The sequence below is a fragment of the Hypomesus nipponensis genome, chromosome 15 (genome assembly GCF_054491055.1).
Source record: "Hypomesus nipponensis isolate SF chromosome 15, ASM5449105v1, whole genome shotgun sequence".
NCBI classification, from domain to species: Eukaryota; Metazoa; Chordata; class Actinopteri; order Osmeriformes; family Osmeridae; genus Hypomesus; species Hypomesus nipponensis.
Genome location: NC_140375.1, coordinates 6,636,394 through 6,649,215, shown reverse-complemented (window position 1 = coordinate 6,649,215; position 12,822 = coordinate 6,636,394). Strand labels below are relative to the sequence as shown.

Genomic DNA, 12,822 nt, shown 5'->3' with positions numbered 1-12,822 from the left:
CTCCTTCTTCCATCTGCTCCCTCCTCTCCTCTTTTCCCTCCTTCCCACCTCCCATGTCCTGAGTGTGGAGAAATAAGTCGAACCTGTTTAGGAATTTGTGGGTTGAATAGACACCATCCCAAACTGCTGCTCGGCAGAATAAGCTGTCATATCAGGAATCGTCACCCTTCCAGGGTTCACCTTGTCTCCTTGGATACGCTGGGCTGTTTCAAAGAAAAGTGCAGCACTCTGTGTGTGTGTGTGTGTGTCAGATGAAAAAGTATTTTCCAAGAGCTACGCATAAAAGCAAATATTACAACTGGAAACTATGAAAAGCATTTGTGTGGAGTAAAGTAGAGTAGAACAGAAGGTCATGTGTCAAGTAAACTGTCCTGTTCACATAGGATAACTTTTATTCTACTGGAGAAAAATATAAGAAAGAAAGGTTTCTTTGTTTTGGATATGCTTTATGACACCCAATGGTTTCACCTGATGGTTTGACAAAGAACTGTCCGGGCACTATTTTGACAATCTGAAACGCAAGTATCAAAACGCAAAGTGCAAGTAACTTTGTGGGCGTGACTCCAGCTTGGTTGTTATTTTGCCGGCGGGATAAATGACTTTGCGCCTGTCCCAAATCTAAAAAGGGTCGGTCTGAAGTAGTTACATTACTAATGGGTGTGGTTTGGAAGGAAAAGTATCCTGTAAAGGAAAAACACATATACTTAATCCCCATGGCAACCTCTCCTCTTCTGCATCCTCCTCTTCCTCCCTGCAAAACTATTCCAACACTGGCTGTTTTACAGCTGTTTGATATGTGTGTGTGTTTGCATGTGTGTTTGTGTGTGTGTGCGTGAGTATGTGTGTGTGTTTAGTCAGAAATTGGATGAGGGACGGATCAGTGCCGGCAGCCTGAATGAAATGTAATCTCAGAAACCCATTCAACCAGCCAGTCAGCCAGTCAACCAGCCAGTCAGCCATCCCGTCAATAAACCAGTCAACTAGTCAGTTAGCTAGTCCACCAGAAAGCCAGTCAGCCAGCCAGTCTGCCCTTCGGCCAGCCAGTCAACCAGCCAGTCAACCAGTCAGCCAGTCAGCTTGCCAACCCTCCAGTCCCTCCCTCCCACCTGTCCCAGTTCCCACTGCTGCTCTTCATACTGGAGATGTTCGACTTCTGCTCAGGGACACACATGGAAATCAGCCAACGCTACAGAGGAATACAGACAGACCGGGTGTGTGTGTGTGTATGTAATGTGTGTGTGGGGGGGTATGTTTGTGGGTGTGTGAACATGTGTGTGTGTGTGCATGTGTGTATGTATGTCAAGTGCTTTCCCACAGTGCTGGTGCTATGTATTGAGGTTGCCCTCCACCCTCCATACTAGTGGATAGTATTGATTAGGCGGTATGAGGAGGGGTCGTTCAGGGGGAGAGGTCTAAACTGGGAGTCAGACCAGGATTAAACTGCAGTGCTGCTCTGTTGACCCTCAGCTGCTCTGAGGTTGAAAGTATAAACTGTAGATAGAAAAACATCTAAATAGTATGTTTATCTATTTATAAACACACACACACACATACAAACACACACACACACACACACACAGTGTAACAACCAAGCAGCCCAGAGGAAGAAGTGACAGACTAATCCTTTCTGGAACTTTGGAAACCGTGCACACACTTTGTGTGTGTGTGTGTGTGTGTGATTGTTAGACCCCATAGGTGACAAATGGATTACTTATTAATCATTTGATTCAATGCCCCTGTAATTCTGTGTCATTCTGAGAGAATTCAAGATTTGCTCCACTGCCTTAAATATGGCTCCTTCTCCCACCTCCCAGTCCTTGCTTGATTCACACTCAAACATATACACTAAGACATGGTCTTACACACACACACACACACACACACACTAAATCACAGGTCTCTGGCATGGTTCTCCGAGCTAACCTAGCTTCAGTACAGTTCATCCAGGTTTCACCCTAGTCAGAATCATCATCTTCTCCTGGTTACTGACTCTCTCTCTCTCACTCTCTCTCTCTCTCTCTCTCTCTCTCTCTCTCTCTCTCTCTCTCTCTCTCTCTCTCTCTCTCTCTCTCTCTTCAGTGTGCCAGATTCTCTCTAAGGGCGTGGTGGCAGTCCTGGGTCCCTCTGCAAGCCCCGCTTCCAACTCCATCATCAGCAACATCTGTGGAGAGAAGGAGGTGAGCCTGGAACTGAATCTGTCTCCTGTTATTCTGAGAGTATGACAGTATTATTCCTCATATGCATGTTCAGGAGCTGAGAACCCACAGTTGCTCATGTCCGGCCAGCTCTGAGTCATGCTGTCTGTTGCTGCACAGCACCAAGACGTCAGTGTTAGGTACACCCTGGGAGATGAGCCATTTGGGAGAACTGCATGTGTGTGTGTGTTTGTGTGTGTCCTGTCTGAGTGAGAAGGTCATATTGACCTATCGTCGCTGTGAAGGTGAGGTTTCACTAATGGTCTGCTTCAGCTAGATGGGCAGATAGTCAATCTGAGCTCTGCAGAGGACAACAGGCCCGCCTTATGGAACATGTGTGTGTGTGTGTGTGTGTGTGTGTGTGCACGTGTTTACCATCTGCATTAATTCTTACAGTATAGGATTATCAAGGGCACACTCACTGAACACTTGCTTATACACACACACACATCGTGATACGTGCACACACACTGGCAATGATAGGCTTATTTTTGAGTCATGCATGTGGATCTCTTTCAATGCCTTCTCTTCTCCTGCCCCCTCCCCCCCACCTCTCCTACCCCCCATTCCTGTGGTCAGTAACTCTGCTGATTGTCAGGTCAGAGAGAAACAGAGACAGAGACAGAGAGAGGGAGAGAGAGAGAGAGAGAGACAGAGAGAGAGAACGAGAGAGAGAGAGAAAGAGAGAGAGAGAGAGAGAGAGAGAGAGAGAGAGAGAGAGAGAGAGAATGAAGGAGATACAGATTGAGGCAGAGATTCTGTGGTGGTGATTCTGAGAGAATGCGATCAGGATTCAACTCAAATTACCTGGACCTTTCTACCTTTCTTCTCCCTCTCCCTATCTCTCCCTCCTCTCCCCCTCCCTCATCTTCCCCTCCTCTCCTCCCTGATCACAGCCCATCAGTCTGTTTCTGGGTCTCAGTGTGTGTCTGGGTCAGCCAGGGATTAGTTCTGGTTCTGTGGCTCTGGGCCTGGTGAGAGCTCCACGTCAGGATTTAATTGGGCCCTTTCAGGAACCATTTATTCATGAGGGAGCTAGAGGAAGGGAGAAAGGGATGTAGGGAGATAGGGAGAGCAAGAGGTACGAGGGAGGGAGAAAGGGAGATATGAAGGAATGGAGAAACTTACAGCAGAGATAGAGAGCAGAGGAGCGAGAGGGAGGAAGAAAGAGGGAGGGAAAGGGAGGAAGATGGAGGGAGGGAGAAGGAGGAAGATGGAGGGAGGCAGGGAGGCAGGGAGGCAGGGGAGTGAGGATCAGAGATGAACTTGAGGAAGTGATAGATGAAAGGAGGAAGGAAGGATGAGTAGAATTAGTCAGATATTGCTGTCTCGCTCCATTTATGGTGCCTCTGCTTGCCCACTTGCAAACAAAACACAGGTGCGTGCACACACGCACACACTTTGTTCTCTGCCTTATGGTGATTAGTGCTCCACAGCTGTCCCCACCCCCACCCCACACACACAAACACACCCACAAACACACACACGGAACCCCTCACCTTTGCATGCAATTGGTATGTCATCATCATACAAGCTCCCTTATTTTGTGTATGTGCTTCTGTGTGTTTGCACGTGTTTGTGTCTGCATGATTGGACCGGAGTGATGAATACAATTCCACAAATTGTGTTTATCTGTTTTCCGTCATAATACATATGCAAATTGACTGTCTTCCACGTTCCATTGTTGCTTTGTCATGTGCTGCTCCATGTCAGAGTGGCCTCTCTTTGTTGCGGGCGGTGAGGTGATACGATTTGAACAAACTCTCCCCTAGCCCTGCTCCAATCGGGTGCACAGCTGAATGGAAGCGCTGTATCTGAATCATCCTTTTAACAGCCACCCTTGTTTCACAAAACACACGCTTGTTTCACAAAACACACGCTTGTTTCACAAAACACACGCTTGTTTCACACGTCCTCAGTCTCGTAGCTGCTAAACACTGGATTGTTTACGTGCTTGTCAGCGTTTGGGTAATCGCCATCGCTCTCCGCTTCAGATCAAACGGAGGGTTTGATTAACAAGCAGCCGGAAAGGGAGATTGAAGGTGGTGTTTGGTGGTATAATGAGAGACTGGACCTGGTTTGTGTTTGTCAACGCGAGCTGTGGACTCAGCTGTGGTCAACTACGTGGGGTGGATGCAGAGAGAGGAACAGAGAGAGAAAGAGAAGAGGGAGAGAAAGAGAGAAACAAAGAGAGAGAGAGCAGAGGACAAAAGAGAGAAAAGCTGACCGAGCACAGACAAGAATCCCCAGGATGTACGGTCCATAGAGGTACAATCCGGTAGATTGCAGTAGATAGAGACATTGCCATAGTGAGAGACAGAGTCCATGTATCTCTGTCTCTCTCCATCTAACTCAGTGGGCCAGCCTGCCAGGACACCCTCTGGGTCAATACAGGCTGGGGCTGGGGCTTTCTCTCACTCTGGAAACAGCCACTTCCGAGGGTTGGAGGGGGATAGAGAGAGAGAGTGGGGTGGGGAGTGAGAATGAAAGAAATAGGGAGAGAGAGAGAAAGGGAGAGAGCAAGGATTGAGAGAAGACACAAAGACAGAGATGGATAAAGAGAGAGAGGACACAATGAGGAGAGAAAGGTCGACCCGTGGATGAAGAGGGTGATCAGTGAGACAGAGATGTGGAGGGTAGTTTGGGTTCTAGTCTTCTAAATAGAACTGAGGGACCTACTCTCTTCTCCTCTCTGCCTCATGTCTATCAAATCAAAGTGTATTTGTATAGCCCTTTTTAAAAGCAATGTCACAGAGGGCCTCACATTTAACCATAGAACTGCCCCTTAACCAACCTAAATCCTCAAGGAAGACAAGGAAACACTCCCAGGAACTCATTGACAAATGTAAGAAACCTTGGTATGAGCAACTCAGTGAGGGATCCCCTCCTCCAGAGACAGTTGGTGACAGAGAGGTGCAGACCAGAGGCTGAACATAGTCATGCATGAAGAGCAGAGAGTAAAATGGGCAAATGGATGTCGAAACACAGATATTCAGAGTTCCCACTTGGTGCTCTGTCGTAGCTGTCATCTTAACTCAGTGTTGTCAGTTGGTGCCGGTCAGTTTAGGCAGTGGTCCTCTATGTCCTCTCCTCTCTTCCTTTCCTCCCCGTTCCCCACCTTCCATCCTCTTCTCTTCCCCCCTCTCTGTGTCTCCTGATGGATGGGCTGCATTCTTTAGGACATCTGGTCTGTCACATTCACCAGCCAACCTTCCCTTCCACCCCAGTCCTCCCTGTAGCTCTCTGGCCGTAGCTGGCTGACCCTACACTCCTCTGTCCTGTGGTTGGACGTGGACCCACCTCTATGTGCAACCATCCGATTGGCCGTCTCCCCTGTCCAACCACACCACTCTGTCCTCTGGCAAAGGCCATTGGCCATAAGCTATAGTCTGCCACAACGTGATTGGCTGCAGTCCACCTGGCGTCCCTCCCCCCTGTGTGTTTGGTCAGCTCTGGGCCCCCTGCAGTCTGTTCCGCTGTGTGTTAATTACCAGCGGGTCAAGGTGTGTTGATGTGAGGGGCCGGCCAACGTGTGTGACACACACCTAATGTTTTACTTCCCTCCAACAAAGGACAGCATCCGTCACTGCTGACACGCTGGCCTCCATAAAGGCTGGATGCTGTTTCATTAAACATGAGTTTAGCCGTGCCGGCTTGCCCGGGCTGGGGAGACCAGATGTAACTGCTTATTATAGTCAACCACCATATGGTGACAGGGCCTGCCATCTTCCTAGACACACACATTCCATCGTATTTGTGTGTGTGTGTGTGTGTGTTTGGGGGGGGGGGGGGGGTAGCTCAGGACCAGTGCCCATCAGGGGGCTCTGGCAGGATGGACGGAGGAAATTAACTCTCATCCCTGAACTAATTGAGGGGTGGGCAGAGAGTTATAGTTTGAGAGATCGAGTCTGGGGAAAGGTAGAGAGAGGGGTGAGAGGGGGGGAGGTAGACTGAATTAAAGGGTTGTGGGGGGGGGGGTGAGACACCGAATCCACTAACAGAGAGCGTAAAGAGGGGTGTTGGATGGGATGTTGAAATGTTTTATGGCTAACATCAGTGTCAGGGTGTGAAAGGAGCTCCAGGGAAAACCTATTAGACAGGAAATAGGGGGAGGAAACAGCTCTTGTCCTCCTGGCATCCTGCCACAAGGAGATGAGCTGGGTCCACAGGCACACTTATAAAGCAGGTCCATCACACGTCAGGATTTCTTCATTGTGATTGTGAATCAGAGGACCAATTATACTTAAATACTACGTGCACTTACTATTATATGTAGGATATTCATACATAAAACCTCATGAAGTGGGTGTGGGTGTGTGTTTGTCTGTGCACGTGTATGTGCGTGTGTGTTTGCATGTGTGTGTTTGCATGTGTGTGCGTGTGTGTGTACGTTAGTGTGTGTGTATGTGTTTATGTGTGCTATACACAGCCTGTGGCCTGTGTGGAGTTTCCTCATTAAACACCTGTCAAGCCTCTGTCTGCATACCTGACAGGCTCTCTGTCACGCTACAGGAAGCCAGGAGGCCACACACACACACACACACAATAACACTGTCTATCTGTGTCTGTCTGTCTGTCTGTCTGTCTCTCCCTCTATCTCTCTCCGCCCCTCTCTCTCTTTATCTCTCAAAACCTTCGACATTAGCAGCACTGTCTGTGAGACGGTGACTCTGAGTGGCCGTCACAAGGTTAGTGTCTATTTCTGGGGGCAGGTTCATTAGCGGCCAGCTTAACTCTGCAGTCAGACACAGCTGTATTGTTGCCCAGGCAGACCACCCGCTCTGTGGAGCTCAGACGTTTCATTAACTTCAACTAGCCCTGCTCTCTCTGTGATCTCCAACCAAACCTCAAATGAGTCTTTCACGTGTGGAACATTTTACCTTTTACGTAAATGACTGCCGACTCTATCCTGACTGTTGATGAGGGAGACTGGTTCAGTTGATTCTGTGTGTGTGGGTGTGTGTGTGGTTGTGGGTGGGTGTGTACGTGTGTGTGTATGTGTGTGTGTGTGTGTGTGTGAGAGAGTAAGGCAAGTATGTGCCTGTCTGAGAAAAGAAGAAAAGAGAAGAAAAGAAAGAGAGAGAGGGCAGGCGAGCTCTGTTTCCCCAGCTTGTCCCGGTTATTACACTACACACAGGTCTCCCAGCTCGCTCGGGGGAGAGGAGAGAGGAGAAGAAGAGAGGAGACAGAGAGGAGAAAGAGAGGAGAAAGAGAGGAGAAAACAGGACAGAGTGTCATCTCAAGCCCAGCTGTCACTTGTGGTGGCTCCTCCATCCATCCAGAGGCCAGGGGACCCTGTCTCAGCGCCACGGCCAGCCATGGAGAACCAATTGGGGCTCCTGGAGGGCCTGGGACCAGTATGGCGGGGCGATGTATGGCGGCGTGAAGTCGTACCGACAGGCAATCAGCCGTGATGAAGAGGCTCTTCTCCTGGTCCCACCAGGCCCTCCAGGAGCCCCTTCAAGCCCTGTCAACCCCCCTCTCTCCTCCCTCCTCCACCATACCCCCTGCCACCACCACCACCATACCCCCCACCTTCCCCAGAACAGCCACAACCCCCTCATGTCATTCTTTAGCTCCCCTCTACTCTATCCATACTCATACATATTTCTCTGTCCCCCCCATCCCCCTTCTCTCTCTCTCTCTCTCTCTCTCTCTCTCTCTCTCTCTCTCTCTCTCTCTCTCTCTCTCTCTCTCTGTCTCTCTCTTCCTTTCCCTTCCTCTCCTCGCTCTCACTTTCTGTCCCTCTCTTGTGCTTTTTCTATCTTCCATGCTCGATCTCTTCCTCTCTCTGACTCTCCCATCATGGTTCTACATCACTCTCCTCTCTCTCACTCTCTTTCTATCTCTATCACCCACCCGCTTCTGCCCCTCTCCCAGTCCACAGTCCCGGCACGCCGCTGCCTCACGCCCCTGCCTCACCCCCCCGCATAAGAAGTGGATAGAGAGGCCGAGAGGACTACTGCTCTCCTTCTTCCTGGAGTGCTGGTGTTGGAGTGCTGGTGTTGGAGTGCTGGTAGGACCTGTGGAGGCGAGACGTTATGTCTCATTAGAGCCTGCTGCTGGCGCGCGGGTCCCCAAGCAGGCACGGATGAACTCGAGTCCCTGGAAGCTGCCGATGGGAGAGCTTCCACCGAGAGGCCTCCTCTGCTCTCAGCAGGCTGAACTGGGGAATCACTGTGATCACCTCTGAGTGATTGTTTACTTACTGCTGCTGACACAGCAATACTTGGCTGACTGCGAGTCTCCTCGCACACACACACACACACTCAGACACACTCTCACATACGCACAGGCACACGCCCCTTACAGGCACACACACACACACAAACAAAACAGCCACACGAGTAAGGTTTACGTCTGTTTCCTCCAGAATCAATAGAGAAGCAGTTTTCATTTATCGGGTCCTTTCGGGGGTAGAGTGTTAACTCAGCTGCTGTCTGAGGAAAAGTCTGAATTATTAACAAGCCTCTCAGATAAAGGGGGCTTCTAATTAGGCTGATGAGAATATAATGAACACTTGTTTCTCTAAACGCCTCCTCTCCTTCTCTCCTCTGTTTCTCTCCTCTACCCTCCTTCCTCCTCTATTTCATCTCTCACCCCTCTCTCCTCTCTCGTGAAAGTCTGTACACACTCGAGTCCTCAAACAACTTCTGCAGCTTGTGTTTGCGTGGGCAGGAGAGGGGGGGCTGCGAGTGGGCCTCAGGTCCAGGGGGGGTGAGTGGGCAGGGAGAGGGGGGGGGTGAGTGGGCAGGGAGAGGGGGGGTGAGTGGGCAGGGAGGGGGGGTTGAGTGGGCAGGGAGGGGGGGGTGAGTGGGCAGGGAGAGGGGAGGGGGGCAGGGAGAGGGGGGGGCAGGGAGGGGGGGGAGGGTGAGTGGGCAGGGAGAGGGGGGGGGCAGGGAGAGGGGGGGGGGTTGAGTGGGCCGGGAGAGGGGGGGGGGTGAGTGGGCAGGGAGAGGGGGGGTGTGAGTGGGCAGGAGAGGGGGGGTGTGAGTGGGCCTCAGGTCCAGGGGGGGTGAGTGGGCAGGGAGAGGGGAGGGGGGGGTGAGTGGGCAGGGAGAGGGGAGGGGGGGGTGAGTGGGCCTCAGGTCCAGGGGGGGTGAGTGGGCAGGGAGAGGGGAGGGGGGGGTGAGTGGGGGTGGGGTCGGGTTGGGGCGAGGTGGTGTGTCAGTGGCACATTGCTGACGTTTTAGTCATCCAACTCACCTGACTCTGCTCTGTGTGTCCCTGGCCAGGTGCCGTATGTGAAGGTGGCTCCAGAGGACATCCTGAAGGTCCAGTTCCCCAGGTTCACCACCCTGGACCTGAGGCCCACCAACACAGACATCAGCCTGGCCGTGGCTGGCCTGCTCACCTTCTTCAACACCACCACTGCTTGCCTCATCTGCGCACAGGCTGACTGTGAGTGCACACACTCTCATACACACTGATGTGCAAATGAACACACACACATACACTTTTTTTTGCTTTTACACACCTACACACACACACACCAGAGTAGAAACATAGATGCAAACACACATGTGCAAATGCTAAGGCAGACAGGCACACACAATCGTTGATGGACAAACTGATAGGTGTCTGCTATAGAGGATGTGATAGACAGGCAGTGAGTCAGACTGAGGGCTGGATGCAGATGTGGAGCTGCAGGTCTGGAAGTGTGTTCTCTCCCTGCTGGATGTCTGGTCTTTTCAGGCCATCCTGCCAGGCAGCCCCCAGACACCTGGCCTGCCTCTGCTGCAGCAGCTGAGATATAGGGAGGGGGACAGGGACAGTAGCTCTGGATCCCAGGCCAGAACCATTCCATGACGTAAACCTCTTCAAACCTGGGGGAAATGTGTCATCACATGACTGGCCCTCTCGTCTTCTTTGTGTGTGTGTGTTCACTTGTGTTTGCAAGCTTGTGTGTGTGTGTTTTAGAGAGTGCTTGTACTTGTTTACAAGTGTATGTGTGTGTTTGCCTGTGTGTGTGTGTGTGTGTTTGACTGTGTGTGTGCCTGTGTACGTGTGTGTGGGTCTTTGTTTATTTGTTTACGATTGTTTTGTGGTGGGGGGAACTTGTTTGTGTGTGTGTGTGGTGCTGTGTGTGGTGCTGTGTGTGGCGCTGTTTTAAGTGTGTACTCAAACAGATCAATAAGGGCTGAGACTTGCTGTGAAGCAGGATACCTGTCACTCTATATTTGCAACACACACAGAAAATTGTCAAATAAATGCAATGAAGACTGTAAAAGACCTGTAAAGCTTCAAAACAGGCACTTGCTTTCTTTGCTTGCAAAATATTGTAGTTGGAAGAGAGACGCAAAATGAGGGAAGGATGAAAATAACCTAAAATGAAGGAAGATGGAGGGACGGGGTTGGGATAGAGGGAAGAGAGATTGAGAAATGGAGGATGGGGGGGAGAAGCTAACTGTGCTGCAACCATGTGTGGGTGGAGAGCAGGAAATACCAGGCTGATGACTACTGCTGAGGAAGAGAGGGAGTCAGGGGGGGAGGAGGAGGAGGAGGAAGGAGAGTTGGAGGATGGGGAAGCAAAGGGGAGGAAGAGCAGGAGGATAGGGATGAGGGGTGAAGTAGGGGAGGACAGGGAGGAAGAAAAAAAGATGAGATATGATGGATGAGCCTTAGTAGCCGGTCTCAGCCCCCCTCTATCCAATACCACTCCAATCCTCACCCTCTGTCCCAGCCTCAGCCCCAGCCCCAGCCTTAGCTCCAGCCCCAGCCTCATCTCCAGTCCCTGTTTTCCTGCACCTGGACTGGGCTCATCCAGCCCCCACCAGCCAGCCCTTACCAGAACATCATTAATCACCATCTCTCTAACAGCCTAATGGAATTTGGCAGACTCCTCAACATGACCATCGGTGGCTGGGGCTGAGGCTGGGGCTGGGGCTGGGGTTGAGGCTGGGGTTAAGGCTGTGGCTGAGGTTAAGTGGGCAGGAGGAGAGAGGACACAGCTCATGAGAAGGATGTGAGTTCATAAGCTTCACCTCCATCCAGACCTCCTCAGAGGGATCTACAGGAATGCATTCACCTTGTATAGTGTCTTACTGTGAAGGACTCTGCAGAAACATTTACTTGACATCAAACTATATTGAAAAATATATTCAACATTACCATACTTTCGATTTGTGCTTTCAGCCCAGGCATGTAGCTTGTCCCAGGGTCTGCAATGCACCTGCTGACAACTATGCTTGAATGTTTGATCAGCCATAAATATAATCTGTAATTAAAAATGGCAAAGGAAGAGGACTGGTTTACTGCTTTCTGTTTCTGGGAACACAGCTGGGGTAAGGGGATGAAGATGAGGAGGATTTCAAAAGCAATGGTGATAGTGATGGTGACGATGATTGTGAAAGTGATGATGATGAAGAGGAAGAGGAGCTAGGAGGAGCAGACAATGTTTATCAATAGGAGTCGGTGTTTGTGTGTGTGCGTGTCTGTGTGTGTGTGCGTGTCTGTCTGTGTGTGTGTGTGTGTGCGTGTGTGTGTGTGTGTGCGTGTCTGTGTGTGTGTCTGTGTGTGTGTGTGTGTGTCTGTGTGTGTGTGCGTGTCTGTCTGTGTGTGTGTGTGTGTGTGTGTGCGTGCGTGTCTGTCTGTGTGTGCGTGTCTCTGTGTGTGTGTGTGTGTGTGTGCGTGTCTGTGTGTGCGTGTCTGTGTGTTTGTGTGTGTCTGCATATGAGTGCTGAGGGGCTTTGTGAGAGCTGCCTGTGAGGTGATGGGGTGTGGAAGAGAAATGACTGGCTGTCTGCCCTGAGTGACAGGAGCTGCTTTAGCCTGTCTGTCTGTCTGTCTGAGAGAGAGACACAGAGAGAGAGAGAGAGACACAGAGAGAGAGGCTGCAGGGGTCTGTGGGCCATGCCAATGAGACACACACACACACCTGCACGGCTGCTTGTACAAAGGTACAGAGGTTGGCAGACACAGTCACTTCACAGAACTTCACACACAAACACACACACAAACACACGCACACACACACATGGAATACACACACACACAACTTTTGCTGCATACATTTAGGCAGCCATAGGGACTACAAAGGACTTGGCACACACATTTAAATGGAGCCCTGCTGTGCTCAGTTCAGACAGACCACTCAGTATTCGGCATGGGTTCTGGCCTGTTGATTAAGGGAGATGGAAGAGCATGACCAGATGCTAAACATCAGCACACACACCTCTGCACACACACACATATGAACACACCCACACACACACACAGATCAGCGTCAAAACACCAGAGGGTTGAATCCCCTGTAACTTCTGTAGTCTGTGTGTGTGTGTGTGTGTGTGTATTTTTTTTACAGAGAAACATTGTGTGTGTGTGTGTGTGTGTGTGTCAAGGGACCAGCGGTAGGTAGAAATTCCAGCTGTGCTCAGAGCAGTGTACGGTCTAATGTAGCGAACCCAATGTGAAATTGCATGCAATGTCATGCAAGGAGGTCTGGAGATTGAAGAGGAGAGGGAGAGGTGGAAGAGGGAGAAGGAGAGGAGGGAGGAGGAGGGGGGGGTTGGTTGAAGCTCATCAAAGACATGCTGAACAACTGCAGAACAGAGAAGTTGATATGACAGCTGAAGACTGAGCCAGCTGGAGACAAAGTGAAAGAGGGAGGGAGGGAGGGAGGGAGGGA

General features: G+C 50.7%; 1 protein-coding gene across 1 annotated transcript in view; it reads left to right on the top strand.

The window, feature by feature from the left end:
* Positions 1 to 12,822, top strand: part of grik4 (glutamate receptor, ionotropic, kainate 4) — a 77,308-nt gene that overhangs the window by 19,625 nt on the left and 44,861 nt on the right. The window contains exons 3-4 of the mRNA XM_084673882.1: positions 2,080 to 2,177; positions 9,431 to 9,596. Of these exons, the coding sequence (XP_084530008.1) occupies positions 2,080 to 2,177; positions 9,431 to 9,596 (264 nt within the window). The remainder of the gene's footprint in view (positions 1 to 2,079; positions 2,178 to 9,430; positions 9,597 to 12,822) is intronic.